Source organism: Nyctereutes procyonoides, unplaced genomic scaffold (genome assembly GCF_905146905.1).
Source record: "Nyctereutes procyonoides isolate TBG_1078 unplaced genomic scaffold, NYPRO_anot_genome, whole genome shotgun sequence".
NCBI lineage: Eukaryota > Metazoa > Chordata > Mammalia > Carnivora > Canidae > Nyctereutes > Nyctereutes procyonoides.
In genome coordinates this window covers 23,137,205-23,161,547 of record NW_026575135.1, presented here as the reverse complement: position 1 = coordinate 23,161,547, position 24,343 = coordinate 23,137,205, and the positions used below count along the sequence as shown (strand labels likewise).

Genomic DNA, 24,343 nt, shown 5'->3' with positions numbered 1-24,343 from the left:
TTCAGCCATCCAGGGCTCGGGTAGCAGCAGAAGAGAGATCCAGGATAGGAGCCCTAGGGAACTCCTGGCAGCTATCAACTTTGTGAGACAGGAACTGCTGGGGTTGGGGGGGGTGGCGGGGGAGTGCTGGGACAGAGAGAGCTCTCTGACCATTCCTCTCCTGCCCCCAGGAGGGGCCTGTCAGAGCCAAAAGCAAACCCCAGCCCTGGCCTCGGCAACCCAGGCGTGATGGACTGAACCCAGGAGACTGGAAGGGAAGGGTGGGAGGGAGCACCTGTCGAGAGGCAGCACTAGGTGGGGGAGGTGAACAGGACACAAAAAAATTGGAGACACTGATCTACAGACAACTGAGGAGAGGCAGGCATGCAGAGCTGGGTGATGTGAATCTAATCTCCTCATTCCTCATCCTGCCCCCCAACCCTGGAAGGACAGATGCTTCCCCCAGACTTGGCCAGATCTGTGGAGTGAGGATGGGAGGGGAAGAGCGAAGCAGGAGGGGGGCATGGGTGGAGGGGGGGGCCTGCGGGATCCCTCGTTAACACTCGCTTACATCTCCCCTCCAGAGAGCCACCCCGCTGAGTTGGGGGATTTTCAGAGGCAATTCCTGTTAACGAGCCAATTAACTTGGGCCAGTGGCCTCTTAATTAGACTTGTTAACACCACCAGGACTGCAGGGGGCAGAGATCCCCCTATGCCACCAGCCACCCCCTTCCCTCCATCACGGCCCCCTCCCCAGTACTGCTCTTCTCTATGCTGGAACATCTGTCCCTGCTTGCTGCCTCTGCCACCCTTCCTGTGTCAGGGGCTCTCTGTGTCTTCAGGTCCCCCACTGCCCCCCACCCTGCTGCCTGCCTCTGTCTTGCCCCTCACTGAGCCTCTGGTCCCTGTCCCCTGTTGGAGGAGAGGGAATCAGGAAACCCAGCCAGTCTTGACCACTTGTCTGTGGGGCCTGGGACCAGCTAAACAAAGGATGAACGGCGGAAGGGCGGTGGCTGGGAGCCTAGGAGGCCACAGCTGTGAGGCTGGACCAGAGACTGAATGGGGACCTCCCCCGACCAGAGGCCCAGTGTCCAAGGCTCAAACCATAGAGCTCCCCCAGTCCGCCAGCCCTAGCCATTGAGCCCCCCCTCCAACCTCCCCTGTCAAAACCTGGAGCTTCCAGGAAACATGCCAAACCCCTCTCTCTGACCCCCCCCCCACCTACAGACTCTGCATCCAGCTGCCTGAGGAGGAGGCTGAAAACTGACCGTAGGGGAGGGGGTGTGGCCACTACGATCTCAGCGGTGACGCAGCAAAGCTGACCAACAGCAGCTCAGGACTAACTTGGACCCAATGTGGTTCTCTCATATTGCTGGGCAGGTACAGCCACAAGATGAGGAAACAGCCACCCGACAGCACAACAAATATAATGACAATGCGCTAACACTCCCAAGTCACCCTGTCTGCCTCAAAAGGGAACAGAAACACAACCTGACAACAATGACAAACCAACAATATAAGGGCAGGGCAGGAATGAAAACATGACAATGCAATGACAGAAGACAGCCACAGGCCATATGCAGAGGTAGAGGGGGCAATAGGACATGACAATCATGTGAGACACACACTGCCACAAATGCTACACTAACACAATAACAGCAATACACATAGCCCTGCAAAAGCTCCAAAGATGGCAAGGATTTAATCCTTTGTCTCTGGACAGTTCTCTTCCCGCCCTGTGGGTGCCCCTACTGATGTGCTGTCCATTTCAGAAATTAAATCAAGCAGCAGGGGGAGGATGGGGTTCTTGGCCTTGACGCGGTGACAAATGCTCCAAAGGAATCAGCTGTGAAAAGGTTGTTAGAAGCCAGGATGAGAGACAGAGACAGGATGAGGTCATGGACATGGAGAACACAGAAGGACAGAGCTGATGACTCCCTCACACCTGCGTACATGGGCTCACATGGGGACCACATGCCGGAAACAGTCCCCCTGGGCGTCCTAAGCAACTTTACATTGCCACACACATAGGATGAGGACAGTTACCACAAGAAGAACACACACACACAGCACAACTGTCCACAAGGTCACAGCCACACAGAGACACAGTTCCACCTAAATGGCTAACACCTAATACAAGATGATCACATGCATATACACGGAGGGCATTGTCACCCAGAGGCACACTTATGCATAAAGGCACAGTCTCACATCAGGGAGACAATTTGACAAGGACCCAAACATACAGAGACAGAAACAGAGAGGAACTATCTATTACACAGAGTACAGTCTCAATCACAAGGATAAAGTCCCACAAAGAGCATGGTCACACATAAATAGACAATGTCACACACAAAGCACAGCCCCCAAGGATACAACCACACAGAGAAATGCATTCGAACAGGGATGTGGTCTCACTCATGCACAGAACCTAATGGACAAGGACAGTTATACACGCTCAGAGATGTGGACTTAATGCTCAAGCCCTTGGTCACATGTGACTCTGCCTTTACCCAAAATACAGGGCAGGAACCACACCAATGGGAGCGGCCACTGGCAGGTCTAAGCAGATGAGACCAGCAACCAGAGCCTCAGACAGACTGCCTGCAGGTGGGAGTTAATGGGCTAGCCTGGTGGTCCTTTCAGTCCCTGCCCACTGGGGAGCAACCCTGGGGTGGGTAAGGTTCTTTCTGGGTCTCAATGTCAGTCTCACAAGGAACAAGCCACAGAAGCCTTGATCCATTGCCCTCCTTGAGCCCATAGCCTTGAGGGTGGCAGGATGTGCTGTATGCCTAGGCCCCAGCAGTGCCTCCACCCTCTCTGCTTCTCCCAACTCAGCCAAAGTTGGCAGGGGGCAGGACCCACCCAAGGGGAGAACTCCCTACAACTTAGAGCTTGTTCAAGGAGATTCAAGGTCAGACCTGACACTTGATATAGCCATGGGAGGTGTTGCCTTAAATGCAGTTTGAGCACTGGTGGTCAAGTTAAGAGGACGCCTGTTTCCCAGCAGGGGGGCAGGATCTTGCTTGGTTGGCTATGGGAAGAACTCAGCCCTCACTGCACAAATGCTAGGGGGAGGGCAGGAGGCTGTCCCCTTCCTTAGTGTGCCAGCCCTCTGGTCACCTTGCCTGTCCCACATCTCGTTCTCAGTCTACCATCTCTGTCTCCATCTTCCCTTAGGGTAAGGGAAAGTAGTCTCAGCCTCTGTCTCTCTCAGTGCCTTCCACTGCACTCCTCCCACAAACTCCCATTTCAAGTGAAATCCCATTTCAAAGATACTATAGGGCCCTATCCCTGGCAGCCCCCAACTCCCAACCCACCCTCCTGTACCCTACATCCACTCTAGTGGGAAGAGGATCATCAAGCCAGAGATACCACTGGCACGGGACCACATGGAGTGACTGGAGGACTGCGTATAAGACAACGTCAGTGGGTCACCCAGCATATCAGTGTTATTTAACTCCTGGATGTTCGTGTGGGATAATGCCAGCATGTGCCAGTGTGTGGTCTTGGGTGGACACATACAGCATGTGTTGAGGATGGTTCATGCTCAGCTCTGGGTGGAGGTCAGCCAGGAGCACCACTCCGCCCCCCAGAATCCTCTCCTCCCGCACTCACCCTGAGGACTGTGTCTCTGGGCGTAGACCACGGCAGCAGCGGCAGCGAGCACAGCACAGCAGGCCCACGGGACAGGAGCAGCCATCTGCTGGGAGAAATAGGGTTGGCGGGGGAAGGGGTGGCATCAGCCCAGGCAGGAACCTCCTGGGGACCCCCTCCCTGTTCTCAGGCAAGACTGGGAGATCCCAGCCCTAGAGCTAGGGCACCTTGACCCCAAATGCCCTTCTTAATGGGGCTCAGGATTCTCTTTCAAGCAATAAAAAGCAACATTATTGGCATCTGTAGGCAAAGGTTTGCTAAGATGGTAGAAGGCAACCTACAGTGGTTTGTTGTTCGATAAGGCTGCTGGCTGCAGGATGTAGTCAACCACGAATGAGTTATGGAACATTGGTAATGCTAGGGCCATTTTTCTAAAAAAAAATAATAACTTTACTGGTGAGGTTGGCTAAAGCTATAAGCATTACAAACTGAAAGGGTAGTATTTGAACTTAACAGGAGGTCTGTAGTTCTCCAAATTGCCTTGAATGGAAGGCCCCCTGCTGTGCTCCTGGGAAGAGAGCCTAAAACCTGGATGCTCAAAAGCCCCTTGGAGGCTCTGAAGCCCTAGTATCTGCACCCCCCACCTCTCCATGAACCTTGCCACTGGACTCTGGGATGTTCACAGCAGCAGGGTAGCAAGGTCAGATGTGACTTTTGCTTTAGTGTACAACAACCATGAGAGAAAGAGGGTATTCACATGTAAGTCCTTATCAGGACTTATCAGGAGCCCCAGCCCATCCTTCACCCCAACACATGCCCCAGGAGCCTGAGACCCTCAGCCCAGATGTGCCTCAGTGTCTACACATACCTGTGCAGGTACACAAAGCACAGTCAGAATGTCCCCAGAAGCCAGCATGGATCCAGGGGCCCCCTAATCTGTTGTCCTGTTTCATGGGGTAGATCCAGCTGCCTGCCCCCCACTCTACTCCAGCACATGATCACAGGGAAATAACTATTTCCTGCAGAAAAAAAAAAAGCCTCAAATATGACTCTCCGATTCCAGTGTAAGGAGAGAAAGGGACTGTCAACCAGACAGGAAAAGAGAGCTAGAGAAAAATACTGCCAGACACCCAACCAGGGTGAGTAGTACTATCAGAGATATAGCCTGACACACCGGCAATACACTGCCCGAAACAACCAGTGTCCCAAAGAAAGAGCTCCACAACAGCTGGAGATATACTAGAGATACAGTGTGAGGCACAATCAGATAAAGCCCGAGAAACAGGGAGCTATCACCAGATGACCAGGCAGAGGCATGGTCAGAGAATAACTGACCCACAACCAAAGGATTCACCAGAAATACTATAAAATGCCTGGCTAATGCAAGCAGACATACCACCAGAGAAAGAGCAAGAAACACAGGCACAGAAACCATCAGTGACATAGCAAGAGAGCTAGAGAGACTGTCAGAAACCTTGCCAGAGAAATTGCCTGACACACAAGCAGAGAAATACCAGAGAAACAGATAGACACAAACAGGCATACACCCAAAAAAACAGCTAGAAAGAGAGCCAGAGACATAGCCAGATGCTCAGTCAGGAAGTATCCACACCACTAAAAACATTGCCAGGGACACTCAGACACACAGACACACTGCCAGACACAGCCAGAGACACTGTCAGAAATACTGCCAGACAAACAGCCAGACATACAGCCAGAGAACTGCCAGAGAAACTGCAAACAGAGCTACAGAGCAGGGAGGAGACAAATGTGGGTGTCAGCCTGTAGCAGTGAGTGGGAGAACTGGAGAAAATCTGACTTCCGGGGGCTCCTTTATGGGATAGGGCTCCTGCCTGCCTATGGCTACACTTACCCCTCAACAGGCAAGTACCCCCCAGTCTGCACCTGGTTTCCTCTAGCCACAAGAGCAGGTGCTCTGACTGCCCCTCCCTGGCACAACCTGTCTCTCTCCAGGCCCCATGTGGCTTTGGCCACTCCTCCCCCATCAGTGACTCCCAGGGCCTTAGCTACCACTTGGCCTAGCTACTGCTGACCCTCAGCCACTTCCCTATCTTTAACTACTCCTCAGGCCCAGAAGGTTAAGACAACGGCCAATGTCAGTCAGCAAGGAGTAGGGCCAGGAAATGAACCCAGGGACTGTCTGAATTCAGAGGGAAGGAAAGAGGAAGGAAGAAGGAGAAAGAAAGAGAGGCAAGAGGCTACAGGGCTACCTGGCTCCCCACCTCAACCTCTGCATGTAGCCCTCAGAGGCTCCCCCACCACCTCTGCCATCTGTCCATGCCTTTCTCCTCACAGCCAGGAGGATACTCTAACTTCGGGGCCAGGCCCCACTGCCCGCCACATGGGAGCAGGAACCAGGGCCTGGGAGGCAGAGGGAGGGGAACAAGGTTAGATCACAAGATGGAAGAGGGACAGTGTGGCCATCTGCTCCCAGCTCATTCTTGGTCCCAGTTGGGAGCGCAGGGGCAAGGAGATAGCCTGGCATGAGTGTGCATGCATATAAGCGTGCACGTGCACACACACACACACACGCCTGTGCACATACACACACACACTCAGGCCCCCCTCAGGGGGAAGGGTGGCTTCTTCATCAAAGTCGCCTCCATCAGCCCGATGAGTTACTGTAAGGGCCGGGCCCTGGGCCAACGGGGCTGCAGCCATGGGAGACGGGCGCTGCCGAGAGAGCCAGAGCCGAGTGCTGCAGGGAGTGGGGGATGGGGTACCGAGACAGACACTGCATGGCTGGGGCACCCAGGAAAGGCAGAGACTGGGGGGGGGGGGCAGCAGAGAGGCAGGGAGAGAGGGAAAGCCATGAGGCAAGACCCAAGGGACAGGAAGAGACCAAAATGCGGAGAAATGGGAGAAGAGACCCAGGAAGAGAGAGAAAGGGACACAGGGGATTGGGAGAGATTCAAGGGCAGAGGAAGGGACAGAACCAGAGATGGCCTCTGTGCTCATCCTGGAGCATCTCTCTCAGCTCCACTAGTTCCCCCAGTGCACAGGGAGGATGGTGTCGGTGCAACCTTCCTGGAGGCTGTAGAGCTTCTCCTTCGGGCGATCCAGGAGTGCAACCAGCCCCCAGGGAATAAGGGTAGACTAAAACCCCACCCTACCCCACCCCATCTCTGCCCCTGTAGATCCCGAAAGCCCTGAGCCAACTTCCTTTCAGAGTCCCAGCTGGGTCCATTCCCAGGTAGGGAGGCTGAGGCCAGAGGCATTCAGGCTATACTCCCACCCTGCCCTAGCTCACCTCAGGCCACCCATCCCAGGGCAAAGAGCATCCTCCCCAAGAATTTTCCAAGTCCACACCCCATGGCTCTGGGATAGATCTGGAAGATAAATCCCATAAAGCCTCAGATAGGGGCTATGCAAACTGGCTGAAGCTCTTTGTAGATACCGCTATGGATCGCCTGGCCTCCAGCCCCACCCCCACAATGAGGAGGCAACAGAGGGCACTCCACTGACTTGAAAGGAGGCCAGTACCTAGCAGCCCACACCCTCTGTTAGCACAGGGAGCCCAGCACCTCTCCTGACAGAATCTCACAGTCATACACACACAGGTGACACGCCAAGAGACAAACTGTTGGCCCCCAGCTTACTGTCACTGTCTCACTGTGACACAAAGACACCATTACACAGTGGGAACAACACCCAGTGAAGATGACACAAGTGTATAATTGACAATGACACACAGGTGTTGACAATCATTACAGTGACCATGCAGTGGGTGACAGTCATAAACGATGACAGCAACAAATGGGGCAATGACACCTGTTGACACAGACACAATCACAGATGGGGCAATGACACCTGTTGACACAGACACAATCACAGATGGGGCAATGACACCTGTTGACATGGACACAATCATAGTGATGGTAACCTCAGAATCAAAAATGCAACAAAATCAACAGTCACATAAAGTAACAATGACGGTACATCCACAGTAACACAGGGATGTTGACAGACTCAGTAACATGGATAGTCACACAGAATAACAGTGGCCTACAGTAAGATGGGCACCATGAAGGCTGACAGTCATTAGCAGTGACAGGCTTTAGATCGAGGACCTCAATGACTCAATTTGAGTCTGGCTTAAGATCCAGGTCCCAAAACCCCTCTTGCAAGCCCCAGCAAGGTCTCAGGTGCCCTGTGCCCCCAACCCTCACCTCCTGACCAGCTGAAGGCAAGACCTGAGGGAGGGGAGGTATGAGTTTGGAGAGCTCCTATTTATCCTTGCAGAAGGTTACATAGGCCCAACTCTCAGGAATCCCTGCCACATTCAGAGCAGGGGTGGGGGCTCTGAGCATCACTGGCTGGGGCCCAGCTCTATGTGTGAGTGTTGATGTGCAACAATATGTTTTGACTTTAGGGCGTTAGTTAATGTGGGTGTGCTGAGGGTCAAGTAGGCTCAATCTGATCTGAACAATGAATGAACAGGCCCCTGTGATATGCCCCAACATTGAAATCCAACTAAAGTCCCGACCTGCACTAACGACCCCAGGGTCTAGGACCAGGATGAGGTCAGCATTCCTATCTGAGCATGGCCAACGTGACATCTTTACAGATTCTAGTCCACCTAGGTAACTCCAGACTCCAGAATCCCTCAGTGTGAGGAAAAGACACTTTATCCTAGGACCTTGCCCCCTTTCCCTCTTCCCACAACAGCTGTAAAGGACCCATCCTGAGAAAAGGCAAGAACACAGGACAGGACACAGCATGGACTAAATGACTCAAAAGCCTGGGGAACTCTAGAGGCCTCAGACCTGCAGAGGAATTAGGGTGGAGCAAGGAAAAGAGACATCTTCACTTGGAGGTGGAGAGAGAAAAATGAGAGAGCAGTGGCAGAGGCAGAGACAAGGATGTGGTGGGCAAGGAGAAGCAGCACTGGCTGAGGGGGAGCCTGGGAGAGACAGTCAGGGCTGGCTGGAAGCTCCAGGAGGGGGAGGAGAGGCTAAGACCAAGAGGCCCCCAGATCCCACCAGGCCTAGGCAGCCTAGACAACGTGGGCGGTGGGGGCGGGGGCAGAGGCCTGAGCAGTCCAGAGGGTGTTGGGGGGGTATAGGCTGAGGAGGGAGGCCTGGCCCCTGGCAGCTGGCCCTGCAGACCCCCCACCAGGGAGGGGCGTGGGCCTGGGTCAGGGGCCAGCTCCTGGGTCTTGGGCTGGCTGGCCACTGGGAAGGCTCCCATCTCCCACCCCTGTAATGTCTCTACCTATCTCTGAGTTTCTTGTCTCTGGCTCTTTCTCTCTGAATCCACACCTGGCCCTCCTCTCAGCTCTTGGTGCCCTCACCCCAAAGGGCATAGGAGCCATACCTGGGTTCAGGATTCAAGCCTTATCTCCTCCTGGATGTATCTCCACCCACTCCAGGGTCAAGCCCCAGTATTCAGAGGAAAGGACCTCACCCAAATATAGGCCTCCTTCTCCCCCCAGAGAAGGGGGCAGGAGAAGCTCAGCACCAGTGGGAGAGGGGCCAGGAGGGAGGCAAGGGGAGCAGTCCCCCAGCTCCAGTCGCTGGCTGAAGTTGTGGAAAAGCAGGCGGCCCAATGTGAGTGAGTTGGGGGGGTGGGTATCTGCACCTGCTGTTGTGACCTCCACAGCCGGAGATGAGGGCCTGGGGGGGACAAGATTCCTATGGATTTTGGCAGCAGCCTGGACTCTGAGTGCTCAAACCCCCCACTTCCAGCCTCTTGCACCGTGGGGACCCTGAGATCAGCATGTGCATGCCCTGCTGCACGTGTGTGCAGGCGTGTTGTAGGGGGAGCCTGGGGCCTTCCCATGATGGGCCTGGCTGGGCAGCAGGGAGGTGTCTGGGGGAGGTGGGAATCTGAATCCTACCAGCCCATGCCCACAATGTGGAGCCCTGCTCAGAGCTCTCCATGCTGCCTGGCGACCTGGCATGGGCTTGAATGCACATATATATGCCTGTCTGGGCTACAGCAACCCTCTAGGTGCAAAAGGTCTGGGCTTTCTCCCTCAAAAAGTCATCTGGACCAGCCCCCTGCCCTTCAAATGGAGAAAAGGAAAGAGCAGATAAGCATGTATCTTCCCTTTGGGCACATGGCCTCTGGACTTCATAGAACCTCGTGTACAAGCACCAAATCCCCTATCTCTTAGCACCAGTCCAGGGTCTTTTCTGGCTTCTAGAAGAATCAGGAGGACCCCTCTACCTAGAAAATAGAGCCATGCACCAGTCAAGTTCGCCAGAAATGGGGGCTGCTCTTCTTGGAGGGACAGACCCTACAGCAGGAAGTTAGACAGCTGGAAGAACTCCCATTCATGGTGGGGGATGGGCAGAGCACTAGGGTTCAGTGAGATTTCCCTTAACTAGGGCGGGCGGGGGGCGGGTTGCAGGGGGGCAGTGGCTCTCCCAGCTGATGAGGCAGGACAGGAAGAAGGCTGCAGGCCCTCCATGAAGAGAGAAGAGTGGACAAAATAGCTTTCCAGACTTGGGGGCTGGGACAAAGACCTACTTGCCTCAGCATCTCTCACTACACCCTACCCCTGGCCCCCTCACTGTTATGGTGCAGACACACCCTCAAAGGCCTATGCTTGCAAGCTTGTTGTACAGGCAAGCACGCGCGCGCACACACACGGAGGAGAGCAGCACTGCATATGAAGCATTAGTTTCTAACAAAAGGAACTGAAGATGATCTTTCTGACAGAGCTAGGGCTGATTGGGAGGAACAGAAACTTCCCGTCTTCATGTAATAGTGTCCTGTTCTCCCTGCCCCCCTAACATGCATGCACACTACACACACTACTTCTGAGGAAGCTTCTGGTCGGCTGGGCAAAAGCAAGCCATCCTTCCTCCCCCTTACTCCCTCCTCACAGTGGGGAAGCCAGAGCAATCTGTTCCTGATGGGTAAACACAGGCATGAGTACGTGTGCACACATGCTCACACACACAACAGCAATTCAGGGTCACACAGCACCCAGAGCTCACTTCTCCCGGCAGCACACACTTGGACTCTCACTACCACCTTGCGGAGCTCCCCAAAGCCCTCCCTACCTCCGCATACACAGGGCCTGAGCTTCAGGGAGCTTCACAGACACACCCCAGCGGCCTCTCATGGGCACTGGCACTCAGAGTTTCCCATTGTGACCACACACCTCGGCCTCCCACATGGACACCCACTGCCACAGCTTCACACACGCTGTGCATGCACACACGTATTATAGTCACACACACAGACTCTCACGCGCGCTCACTCAAAACAGTCACAGTCTCACATATGGATGCCATCACATGTTCAGAACAGTCTATCTTCTACATAGATACCAGTGCACCTTCAGAAACTCAGTCCCCTAGTCGCCCTCAGCCTCTCATGCTCCCACATCCAGCAGTGGGAAATACAAAGATACACACTCCCGACAGTCATTCCATGCTAGGACCTCAGATTCCCCAGGCTGTACTTGGAGGGTGGGGGCTAAAGCTCAGGGTGGCCTAAGGAAGGAAAGAAAGAGGAAGTTTCTTGGTCCCAAAACTGCAAGTAAATATAATTTTCTAGATGGCTCCTTCTTCCCTTGACCCTGCTTTCCCAGCATTTGGGAATAAGCAGATATCCAGGCCAGACAGTACGGGGTGAGGAAGCCCCTGGGTGAAAAGATGGTGGCACTGGGAGTAGCAGGAACCAGAAAACCTAAGAAACCAGCCCACTCCCCAGTCCCCTCCTGCCTTCCCAGAGCAACTCCTCTTGTCCAGGATGAGGATCAGCAACAGCTCTCAGCCTAGACATCTGCTGTGTGATCCCAGGCCTCTTCAAAACCTCTCTGTGCCCACAACTATCTGTAGTGCACCTGTCAGGCCTGACTGCAAGAGGCAAGGTAAGGAGAAGGAGATGTGGCCCAGACCTCAACCCCCAGCCCCTGCCAAGGCCCTGTCATCACTGTCAGGCCCAAAGAGAGATGGGGACAGCATTGGCCAAGCCAGTGCTCCTCTAACCACTGAGGACAAGAATTCTAAAGCATCCTCGGACCCTGTAGCCCTGCCCCCCATCACAAGAGAATATGCTGTGTCGCTGTCCAGGCAGAATGGAATCCAAGCTGTGCTGGCCAGGCCCCAACCCGGGAATAAATGGCAATGCTGTTGACATCCTTACCACTTGCCACTCGAGGTGTAGTTTGGGCCCTGATGCCCTATCCTAAAGGGAGCATGATAGGCTCCAAGGAAGCTAATCAGGGCAGCAAACACCAGACAGCAGGGGAGGACGGAAGGAAGGAACCCGGAAGAAAGGAACCCGGGTAGGGCAATCTCATAAAGCCAGGTGATAGGGACTTAAGCAAACAGTGCCAAACAGAAGAAATCAGGAGGCAGTGTCTAGGGAAATCAGGTGACGCGACCCAAAAGAACACGGGGACCAAATGAAAGTAGGCAGTGGGGACTAAAGTTTGCTAGGAGGTGGGGACAAATGAAGCCAGGCAAGAGGCCCACCAGGATGTGAGAAAAGAAAGATATCAAGAGCTCATCCCCCTCTGTGTAGATGTCACCCCCACACCCTGGGCCTCATTCTCAGTAGCCCCCTTCCCACCCAGGTGGTGGTCCCCTCCCCCAGGCCAATGGCCACAGCCAGAGCCCCCTCCTCTCTCAGAGGCCTGGGCCGTTTGCAGCCAATGGGCCCCGGCCCCATCCCTGGGACCTCAGGAAGTCCCAGTCCCTCCCACCGGCTGCAGAGGCAGGGGGTTGGGGGGGGGGGGAGAAAGAGAAGAGAGACAGCTTGGCAGGGGGAGCGCGCCGAGCAGCCGCGGGGGGCGGGGGCCGAGAAAGGAGCGGGAAGCTCCGAGGCGGGCTGGCGGGCTGGTGCGGGCGGGGGCGTCTCAGCGGCGGCAGTGGGGGTGACAAGTTCTCTGGCCCCGTGGCCCCGCGCCCACTGACCTGGGTCCCCGCGCAGGCGCCGGGTGGTGCCTCCGGCGCTCCGTGGGTCCGCCCGGCAGCCCGTGGGCATCGGGCCCCCGGGGCTCGGGGCTGGGGTCCAGGAGGCCCGGGGTCGGGGGGCGGGCGGGGGGGGGGCAGGAGCCCCCCGCAACAACACCCAGAGTCCGGGCGGGCGGGCGGGCCAGGGGCCGAGCTGAGCTGTGAGCAAGCGAGCGAGGCGCGAGCGGGCCGGGAGGAGGGGAGGAAGGAGCGCGCCGCGAGCAAGCGAGGCGAGCTAGCAGAGGGAGCGAGTGAGGGACGGCAGGCAGTGAGGTCATCCTTTGAATCTAATTGTCTGAGTCAGGAGGAGATGTGGCACTTGATGCTGGGGGAGGAGAGGGGGAAGGGACCCTCGGCTCGGAGCCACGGCCCCTCCTCACACCCAGGGCTGCCGGGGCCTCCCTTCCCCCCGCCCAGGGTGAAGTTGCCTCAGGCCAACTACGAGGGACCCCTGCACGTCTCAGGGTTGACTGACCTCTACAGCCAGGGGGGGGGATGTCAATAAGTCATGAGATGTGGGACCCAGTCCTACATCACCCCTGGAGAGTGACCATCTTCCTACTCTCTGGAGGTGATGGCCACCTCCACCCAGGCCCAGGTGATGTTCAGAAATTTCTGAGGTCAATGGGAGCCCCCAAACCTATCCCTAAATCTTATTCCTATCCTTTGAGGATAAAGGGAGAACTTCAGCCACCCTTCCAAGTTACCTTTGCACACTTTAGGAGCATGGAGTCCCCAATTCTATTCCCCAAGCTACTTCTTTATCTGGGAATTTGGGGGAATCTGGACATTGAACCCTAGCTCATCCTCCTGCCCTCTGAGAAACACTGCACTTTGGGAGGCCTGACAACCCCCAACTGACCCCAAAGTTCTCCCTATTCTGCATGCCCTACTCTTCAGAAAGGGCAAGAACCGTGTCAGATTCCAGGGCTACTCTACAGTGGGGGTGAACAGAGACAAGATGGGCCCTGGGCCTGGTAGCTATGCAGACCCATGCATGCACATATAAGCACATGTGCACATGTGTAAACACACAGGGGGGAGCGCCAAGCAGCTGGGGATGCTCATACCAAGGGCCACACACTCCTCCCCTCACCCCATGGGGGAAGGGTGATAAATATTTAAGGGGCTTTTAGCTCAGAAGGGGCTGAAGCTGGAGGAGGGAGGGGGATCCACGATGCCTGATTAATGGGGTTACAGGCTTGGATCAATCCATCTGCCCGCTGCTCCCTGCTCCCTTCTCCCCCCTCCTCCCTCTCCCTCCCTCCCTCGGCCTAATGCGCTTTATCAGGAGACGCTTTTCTGACTTGGCAGCGTCGGGTGTTTTAAATAGACCCATTTAGAGCAGGAGTTGGGGAAGAAAGGGGGGGGGGGGAAGGGAGACAGAGATGATTCAGGAGAGAGACAAGCCCGGGAAGAGAGACTAGGAGAGGAGAGACAAAAGGAGATGCAGGGACATGGAGATAAGAGACTGAGGAGACTTCCAGGGACGCTGATATGGGAAGTGGGTAATGGGAAGCCAAGGGGAAGCTATGGGGCCAAGGAGCAGAAACTAAAAAGAGAGGAGGGGGTGAGGGAGGGGGGGGAGAGAGAGAGGGAGGAGGGAGGGGAGAGGGAGGGGGAAGGAGAGAGGAGCCACCAGCAGGGGGGTGGGGGGGCGGGGTCGACCGGGAGAGAGGCTCTCTGCAAGGGCTGAGGGCTAGCCTGGGAGACAGCAGATATCTTTTATTTCCAAAAACAGTTTTTCATCCACTTTGTTAAATTAAAAAGCTGTTTTTAAAGTGGTGCTGGAGGTGCTGCAAAGGGAGGGTAGACAGAACTGCCAAGTCTTCCCTCCTAGCCTCCTCTTGGGGAGGGGCACAGAAGCTGCATAACCCTTAACCCCCCAGGGGTGTTCTCTACCTCCCCTGCTCTCTGGTATCCTCTGGGATCCAAAGAGATACAGTCAGGGCATCACAGCTACCGTTCGTTGGCAGAATGACCATCTGGCCACAGTCCCTCGTGCTGCAAGGAGCCCAGTCTTGCCTGACCACTACTAGCCTTCTCTTCCCCAGTCCCAGTTCCAAATAGATAAGGTGTTCCCAATTGTAGGGGAGGATTTTGTGCCCTCACAGCAGTAGCTCACTTTACCAACAAGCCATGAGACTCCTCCCAGGTGTGCCCCCTATAAATATTTATTATCTATTGTTGTGTTAATCTGAACTTCTATCAGATACTCTACCCTAGTCCTTGGGTCCTCTGGGAACAGAGAGATGGGAAGCTTAACTCTCTACAGCCCCCTGAAGCCTCCCTCCCTCCTCTTCAGAACCCCAACTCCATTTTAAGTCTCCTTTATGGCCACATGTTGGCCTGGGATACCCCACCCCACCCTCAACAACACCCCAGACCTAGTTCTGAAGGGTCAGTCAGTCGCCCCACTCCTGGGCCGGGAAAATGGCCAGTCTGTTTGGGAGCTGAGATGAAAAGCCGACTGGCCTTTGTGGGCCTCTGGCGGGTTTTGGACAATAGGCCCTTCCGTTCCGCTCCAGCGCCTCAATTCCTTGGACGCCCCCACCCGGGGCTGCCAATCGGGGGGCCTTGACTGGCCTTAATGAAAGGCAGGGCAGGGGGAGTCAAGCCCAGCCCCATGGCTGGCCCCAGAAGATTTTGGAATTTCCGACCCCCATCCCATCTACTCCAAGCCCAGCTGCTCCCCCAGTCAAGCCAGAGAGATGCTTTAGGGGCAGAAAGGGAGCCAGACAATGAGACAGAGCATACACTCACGTCCAGGATTCAGCCCTCTCCATGCAGACCTGGCTTTGCCCTTCCTCTTTATGGACCTGTCATAGGGGCATGAAAAGCCTCAGGAGGAAGAACAGAGGGAGAAAAGGAAGGGACTTCAGGCCCTCCTTCACTCACATCCCCAAACCTATAGCCCCACCACACCAGCCTAATGTCTGATTCCCTGGAGACTGACCTGCCTCGTTTGGGTCCCCAGCACATACCTCTTCACCACCGGCCGTACACGGAACACATCAATGTCCTCCTTCTCCAGACCAACTCTTTTCAAGACTTCCAAAACCAAGGGGACAGGATGATGTGACAAGGCTGGATTCTAGGAGGGCAAAGGGCACAAATCAGAGGTCACAGAGAAGCCACGGGCCTAAGTCCTACTAAGAACTCATTCCATACAACCTCACTGAGAAAAAGGGAGACTGAGGCAAGTAGCAGATACGTGTCTACAAGAGAGAAAGTTGGGAATAGTCCAGATTCCCTCCAGCACCCCTTGATGACTTCAGGTTCTAAACCACAGGGACAAAGGGAGGCCAGAAGTGGCCTAACACCACACATGCATACATACTCATACACACCCACAGACAATCCAAAGTCCCCACACAACCAATTCACAGGCACAAGTACCTCCAATCACACACTTTCACACGTGGCCACTGGCAGGGCAAAAACTCCCACCATCATACTATCCTCTTCTTTTGCCTCATCACCACGATTTATTGAGCATCTGTTATGTGCCAGGAACTGTGTCAAAAACTTTATATGCATTATCTCATTTAATCTTCATGACTTCTCCATGAGGTAGGTTCTATTATTATTCCCATCTGACAGTTGAAAAAACTTGAGATTCAGGGAGGTTAAATAACTTGCCTAAGACCATACAGCTGATCAGTTCCAGAGCATAGATTTGAGTCCAAGTCTAGTTGCAATGCCTTTATGCTCTACCAGTTACCTCTGCAGTTCTCTCTCTTGCCTGCGCAGTGCCTTTTCCAGTAATAATAGTAGCAGCTAAAAAAAAAAAAATAGTAACAGCTAACGCTTGTTCAGTGTTCTTAATGAGTCAGATGTCATAAGTACCTAACATACACTTTGTACCGAATCAGCAAAACGACTTTGCAGGTAATCCTGCTTCCATTTTACAGATGAGGAAACTGAGGCTCAGAGATCAAAAGCACCTTGTCCAAAGTCACACAACTGGTAGTTGATACCTAGAAACTAGTTGATATAGGAGCTATTATACTCAGGGCTGTCTTGAAAGCCATTATTGCTTCTATGGGCTCCAGTCACTTAACAGAGCCCTCGCCTTCTACAAGACCCCAGGAGATCCTCAGCGTCCAATTTCCTCTCTCTCCCCCAAAAAACAGGTCCCAGATGTGTCTGACAAAGGCATGATTCGTCTAAACACATACCCATGAGAAAGGGACTCCATGTCCCATCCAACTCTGCCCAAAGATGTAACCAGGAAGAGATGGCCACAAACTAAGGTATTAGAGACAGGCTGGCTGGTGGTAATAGATATAGACACACCAAGAAATAGGCCCCAAGAGAGGCAGACAGAGAGGAGGTGAGAGACAGAGAGACACACATCAGGCCAAAGAATAGTCAGGAAAGGAGACCATAGAGGGAGAGGAGGGTGCAGGCTGACATGAAAAAGCACAGACAGATACACACCAGGACAAATAGACACAGACATACATAAAGAGCCCTCCAGGGGCACCTGGCTGGCTCAGTCAGTACAGCATGTGTCTCTTGATCTTGGGGTCGTGAGTTCAAGCCCTGTGTTGGGTATAGAAATTACTTTTACAAAAAAGAGAGAGCCCTCCAACCTTCATTAGAAAAAAATTGTGTAAGCAAACAAGGCTCAGGCTGTGTGTGGCTTGTGTGTATGTGTGTGTGCACACGTGTTGGGGTGGGGGTATGCATGGTCTGTATCGCTACGCACATTACACCAGCTGCTTCCAGCAATTTCATCTGATTAATAATAAATGCCCCATAATTACAGCTGCTCCCCCAGCCCTTCTTCCTGTTTTTTTTGTCAGCTGCCGCCAGGCCAGCCCCCTACGGACCTCCATGGCCCTCTCCAACCTCACCTGCTGCCTTCTAGGAGGCTGAGGGGACACAGGCTGATGGAAGAGGCCAGACTCCCAATGTGAGAGGGAATACCCATCTCCCTATTTTGGATCAATGCCCTCTGCCTCTAAGCAAAAGATCATCTCCCTTAGGTCTCACTCAATGCTCTCCCCTACCCTGGGTATAACATACTGTGCCCCCTAACATGGCCTAGGGGCCCAAGTCTGGGAAGCAGAGTAATGAACTTTAAACTCCCCTTGCCTACTCTTTCTCACTTACTGGCTGAAAGAAGTCTTCATTCCCAAACTTCCCCTACCCTTGGAACCCCACAAGCCCAAAAAAGGAAAGGACTAGTTTGGAGGCCCCCACTCCATCATTCCAACCGCAGCAGCCCCAGAGTTTCTGCCTACTTGTGTACCCTATGTTTTGGACACTGAGTGGCTCCACCTCCATTCCTGAGCCCCCCACCAGGTCCACCTCCTTCTAGGCCTCCCACCCTAGCTCTCCAAGGCAGCTCTATCAGAATCAGCTGCGGGTTTGTGCTGATCTGTTTCTAATCGCTGGGGCCTGGTTCACGCTTGCCCCCCCCCCCCCAATATTGATTCCATTATTTGGAGAGTCATTGACGTCAGGGACCTGGATGAGTGCCAAAACCGCCTTCTCTCCGAGCCTGGGCCAAGGCCCAGGCCCCCAATCCTACGATTTCACAGAGGGGCCCAGAAAGGTCAGTTTACAAGCCAAGGTCACACGGCATCTGCCCTCAGAGGCTGGGCTATTCTTACCTTTTTGAGACCACTGTGCAGCATCCATCTCCTGGAAAAAGGGGATACACAGAGGCCTGAGGGTCAGAAGTGAGGTGGGAGCCTATACAAGGGGGTGTGTAAGAACCCCACTGGGGCTCAGGCTTCAGGGAACGGCTCCAGGAGGTAGGGATGTGGACAGTAGCTCAGAAAAGGCTACTTAGAGATTTTTTTCTTTCCCATAGACTTATTTTTTTTTAAAGATTTTATTTATTCATGATAGAAACAGAGAGAGAAACAGACACAGGCAGAGGGAGAAGCAGGCTCCATGCAGGGAGCCCGATGTGGGACTCGATCCCGGGTCTCCAGGATCACGCCCTAGGCCGAAGACAGGCGCTTAAACCGCTGAGCCACCCAGGCTGCCCCATGGACTTATTTTGGAACATCCTGAAGCTGGACTTGAAATGGTTACTACTGACTACTTAATTTTTATGTCTGATATCAGATGTATCTTCAAACTCTCCAAGAAGGAAATTCTTTGCAGTGTAAGATAATAGATTACCCCAAATGTTGCTGTAATTTGAAGAACTGGCACCACTCATTTTATAAATCTTTGTTCCATATATAAAACAGAGGCTCTGTCTCCTATGTATCTCCTGCCCATGCTGCCTCAGTTTCTCCATACTCTCCAGTGTCTCCCAGCTCTGTGTCTATCTTATCAAGATGCAGCTACTGCTACACCAGCCCACAACAGCAACTCCTAAGCTCTGACTAGATAGGGTATTTTTAGGCTCTGAACCCCGTGTTCTCAGACAGACATTAATAACCAATATGATTTGTAGCTCCCACAGTAGCTAGACAACCTCAGAGCCTAGGCTCAGAGGTGGGGGGTCCATTGCCTTGGCTAGAGTCCAAGAAATCCTGACCTAGAGAGACCAAGGGCCACACTCACAGCTGCATGAAGCAAAAGGACCTTCCCACCTTCTGGAAAACCCTGAAGCTGAGGAGAGGACCGAAGTGACCTCCCACCTCTGCCCCAGTCTCCCTTAGTCCTGACCTTTTCAAGGAAGAAGCTGCCCATTTTCTGCACTCCTTTGCTGACTACAGCCAAGGCCTTCCTTTATTCTAGACTACAAATCATTCAGGGGTCCTTTGAGCCAAGTAGGGGTAATGTAACAGAGGGTTTTGGGTCTCTAGCCACAAACCCCAGAGAGTTCCTCCTCCTTGTCGTCTGTCCCGTTCAAGGATTCAATCCTCAACATTTACTGAACACCTAATCCCTGTCAGGTACTGTGCTGGGAGTTGAGAATATGGACCTGCCCACATGGAACACTCAGTCAGAGTGATAAAAAAGATGCATTGTCTACTCAACATGGCCCTCCTACCGTGTCCCGGGTCTGTGCCAATTGCAGGGTACAGTAATGAGCAAAGCAGACAAGAGCCCAGGTCCCACAGAACTCACAGGCAATTACTGTGTGACCTCGCTGAGTTTCGTGAGGGGAAAGTATGGGTAGTGTAAGGTGGGGTATGCTGACTATCCTAGGTATGGGGAAATTCCTCCAGGACTGAGGACTCTTCAGTCCCTTCCTAAACTCCAGGAGCCCGCGCCCTGGTGGAAGTCACCAGATAGTCTAGCTGCAGTTCCTTCCACTGTAGGTGTAGCCCCAGCTTCCAGAAGGTGGTTCTGCAAGCAGCAGGGTCTAACTCTTCCCCATATCTGCCCCAGCTCCCCACTTCCACCCCTTGGTCCCTGGAGCTCCAGGCTCTGGTGACTCCCAGCCCAGCACGGTTCTGTGCTTTGGGGATTCTCTTTGCCCTCTATAGACAGAGGTAAAGAGAGGTGATGACCTCAGCACTCTCAACCCACAGGGACCACTTACTTCCCCAGCCCCTCCCCACAGGAAGCTGGTGCCCAGGGGTGTATATGGTCACCCAGGGCCACAGTTTACACAGTTGAGGTCTCCCCAACTCCCTTCACCCCATGGTGTGTCTGGAGGAGGGGTCAGCTCTCAGCTTCCTTGCTCTCTGGGAGCCCCCCCACCAAACCAGGCACACATGGCCCCCCCCCAAACCATCTGCATTTCAAAGAAAATCTGCTCCATATGTTTTGATTCATTTACACTTCAACTCACCATGGGGGGGCAGAGAGCAGGCTGCCCTGCTTCAAGCCCCCCACCCCCATAAGGGGGTTGGGGAGCATGTGTCCCCTTCTGGGACAGGGAGCTGATACAGGACCCTTTGCTTCAAGCTTCCCACCCCATATGGGGGCTGGGGAGCACATGTCCCCTTCAGGGACAGGAAGCCTGAGGGCCAGATCCCTACTGCCCTCAGGGTGCCCATGGGGTGACTGTGCACCTCAGGCAGCCCCAACTCACTGGCCTCCATAGTGGGAGGGCATGTAAACCCAGCAGCATTTGTAAAGGCAGGTGAAGTCCCAGGATAGGTTACATCCCAGCCCAGCCCTCCCCTACAGGGCTACTGCTCCTTTAGGGAGTAGAGAATGCTAGTCATACCACAGAGACAGCAAAAGGGCTCAAGAGACATTCCAGGAGGCATTGCGAGATATAACTTGGTCCCTACCCTTCCTCTCCCGCAAAGGCAGAGAAGAGGAGGCTTGGTTTCAGTTGAATCTCCTCCTTTAGCTACCTTTTCACCACAGATCTGGGCTACCATCTACCTTTTTTTTTTTCAAAATATTTTATTTATTCATGAGAGACAGAGAGAGAGAGAGAGAGAGAGAGAGAGAGAGAGAGAGAGAGAGAGGCAGAGACACAGGCAGAGGGAGAAGCAGGCTCCATGCAGGGAGCCCGATGTGGGACTCGATCCTGGGTCTCCAGGATCACACCCGGGGCCGAAGGCAGGCTAAACCTCTGAGCCACCCAGGCTGCCCCCTACCATCTACCTTAGAATCAGAGATCCAACACTCTGGAATGTTCAAAGGAACCAGAGGTCTACGCTTTTACCAAGTCAACCTTTGTACTCCTCTCATACTAAAGATGACTCGAATGGAAGAAATGTCTTGGGAGGACATAAGTCTTTCCCCTTCATACACACACCTGATTGTCTTACCACAGAAGGGGTACCCAAAACTATTTAAGGGGTATGTGCATGAACATGGCACATGGGAGACCCTATGGGTACATATCACTCTTGTGCCAAAAGCCACTCAGACCTTTCTGCCAATAGCCTAGTTTCCTTGTGGAAAGAAAGACAGAAAGGTTTAACCCTAACTGGGTCCGGGTTTCCCACCACTGTCTCCATCAGCCCACAGCCCAAGTTAGTGACATCCCCAAAGTTATATCCCTTCTCCTCCCCACCTTTGGAGGGAACAGGTCTTGTAGCAGTCTCTGTTCCTTACCCAAATGCCTTGATATACACCATAAATCAAAGAAAACAGGGTGTATTTGACTCTGAGTTTTAAGTTTCACTGGGAGTGTAAACACCCAATCCTAGTTTGGGTTTGAATGTGAGCCCCAGGATAGAATAATAACTGGGTGTGATTCCAAGTGTGACCCCCAGGGCCTCCATAGGACTATAAAAGTCTGAACATGGAAGCATAAGTCTGAATGTAAGCACTAGATAGAGCCTTAATTAGAGTCTAAGCCCCAGGATGGAAGTGAGTTTAATGTAATCACTAGGGATACCAGTCTGGGTCCCTAAGTGATGCCAGGATGGAAGTGAGAATCTTGCTAGTGTGAATCTGAGTGTGAGCTCCAAGATGGAGGCATGAGTCCATGAACTCCAGTGTCCTATGTTCTTAGTCCTTGAGTTCAAATGTGAGCCCCAGGTTCCCCATGGGAGTCTGAGTGTGAGCCCTTAGTCTTACTGTAACTCTGAGTATAAGTCCCAGAATGTAAGAATGAATCTGAAATGAGGACCAAGTGTGAACTCTAGGACCCCAGTGAGATTCTGAGCATGAGCTCTAGGTCTCAATGTAAGTCTGTGAGCCTCAGGACAGAAATGTGAATCAAAGTGTGAGCCTGGAGTCCCAATGTGAGTCTGAGTGTAAACCCCAGGACTGAAGTGTACAGCTGAATATGAGCCCCAGAATTTAAGTGTGAATCTGAGTGTGAGTCCCAATGTTCTGGTAATTCTGAGTGTGAGTCCATATGCCTTTAAGTGTCCCAGTATGAGTCTGGGTATGAATTCTGAAGCCCCAAGAAGTCTTGAATGTGAACTTTAAACTTAGTCTTTGTATGAGGTGAGGATCTGTTGGAATATTAGCCCTGATGGAGTGTGAACATCAGCTCCATTGTCACCAATCCTGACCAGAAACCCCAAGAACCAGTTCAGAGATTTGTGTGGGTTTTGACAGTGGACACTGGTTTTGACAGTGACATAGTTTGAGACACATAGGCCCCTCCACCCCCCAAGTCCTGGCTAGCCCTGTAGCCATAGGAATATTCAATTGTTCAAGTCCCAACCCCACACATGCAACGGTACACCATCACACCCAGAGTTAGACACACACAAATACAGTTTCAGACACCCTGGACATACAGCAATTGTAAATGCACAAACACACCCAGCATTTCAAATTCCCACCTCAGTGATTACAGCCACATGAACACCCCCAGTGACACAGACACAAATACACCAAGTGTTACAAGCAAAACTAGTCCTACAGACACACTCCCACAGTGGCATGCAGACACACACCTAGTTTTGCAGACAAGCTGCCAGCCACACACACACACACACACACACACACACACACACAGACGCTTCTCAAAGAAAGAGACTAGACGGAATGGGAAAGAAAATCCTGAATTTTCAACAAGGCGTGAAATAGTCCTGCCCGCCTGAAGCTACTGAAGGGGGGAGGGGGCCAAGGGAGCGAGCGAGTGTGAGAGCTAGACGCAGGAGAGGCTCGGGAGAGGAGAGGAACCGAGGAGGAGAGCTGTCCGTCTGGTGACCTCCCGGCGGCCCAGCCCCCACGCACGGGGAGATACACTACTCGGAGCAACACAGGGACACCCAAGCCGGCTCGCACAGACCGCACTGGGGGGGACACACACGGGCAGACTCACAAAGAGACGGGGATACACCACAAGCGGACTCACACAAACACACAACACTGGAGGTCTTACAAAGAGACACTGGAGGAAACCCACTACATGGAGATACATACAGGCGGACTCATGAGGACACCACAGGCGGGATCACACCGACACACACACATACACGCGCGCGCGCGGATTCACACGGACACACACAACACTGGCAAACGCGCAACCGTCCGTTCACACCCCTGGGCGCTTTGAAGTCTAGATTTCTAAGGGAGAAGGAAGCCCCCTCCGGGCGCGCGGGGGTCATCACGACCCCCAGTTCCGGAAATTTCCCAGCCCCCGGGCGCGCTGCTGAGGGGTGAGAGAGAATAGGGACGCTAGGACAATCCGCCCCGCCGCCTCCCGCCAGCCGATTGTCCGCCCCCACCATCACCACGCCCAACCCCCGACGCGCCCGGACGCGGGGGGCGGCTGCTCACGCGCCCCCGCCCCCGAGTTTGCGGGCAAAGTTTCCCTTGAACTTTCCCGTTTCCCTCTCCCCCCGGGTCGCGGGCCCACGCGTGTCCTCCCCGTCTTCCCGCGCGCACGACGGCCGCGGGTCTGTCGGTCAGCGGGAGGGTCTGAGCGTCCGGCCGCGCGCGAGGTCCGCCGCGGGGTACTCACCGCGCCCTCGGGCCACCGGGGCTCCGCGCCTCGCCCTTCGACCACCGCGGGCAGCGAGCGAGGCACGGAGCGCGGAGCTAGCGCCGCTGCCGGATCCCGCTGCCGAGCCCCGCGCCGCGCCGGCTGGAGCCGCCGCCTCCGCCTCCGCCGCCGCCGCCGCCGCCGCCGCCGCCGCCGCCGCCGCCGCCGCCCGCTCTGCACCGGCTCCTCGGCGCTCGGCAGCTTTAACCCCCCCATCCTCCTCCCTCCCTCGCGCGCTCCCTCCCTCCTTCCCTCGCCCATGTGACCGCGGGCGCCCGCTCGGCCGCGCGCGCCCTCGCTCCCCTCCCCCTCCCGCCTTGTCTCCCCGCGCCTCCGCGGCCGCGCGCCACGACCCCCTCCCGGCCACTGCCCCCGCGCGCCCCCGCCTTGGCACGCTCCCGCGCCTGGCACGCGCGGACACACTCGCTCTGCTCAGGCCTGTGAGCCCCCACTCCCACTCGACTCGTGCTCGCACGCACCCTCCCCCCGCTGGCACACTCGCCCGCACTGGCACGCGTGGCCCGCTCACATTCGCCCTTTCCCGGGAACGCCCTCC

The 24,343-nt window shown here is 54.4% G+C and overlaps 1 protein-coding gene across 5 annotated transcripts in view; it reads right to left on the bottom strand.

Annotated features, from left to right (window-relative positions):
• CNTFR (ciliary neurotrophic factor receptor) overlaps positions 1-23,911 on the bottom strand; it is a 38,142-nt gene extending 14,231 nt beyond the window's left edge. The window contains exons 1-4 of one of the 5 annotated variants that reach the window (XM_055301720.1): positions 23,767-23,911; positions 15,497-15,606; positions 15,276-15,331; positions 3,598-3,682 (exon numbers count right to left, since the gene is read on the bottom strand). In XM_055301720.1, coding sequence (XP_055157695.1) covers positions 3,598-3,682 — 85 coding nt within the window. In that variant the 5' untranslated portion in view covers positions 15,276-15,331; positions 15,497-15,606; positions 23,767-23,911. Of the gene's footprint in view, positions 1-3,597; positions 3,686-3,917; positions 3,938-4,444; positions 4,568-15,275; positions 15,332-15,496; positions 15,607-23,766 lie in introns of those variants that run through there. The other 4 variants (XM_055301718.1, XM_055301717.1, XM_055301716.1 and 1 more) reach the window with 4 other exon arrangements.
• Between the last annotated feature and the right edge of the window lie 432 nt (positions 23,912-24,343).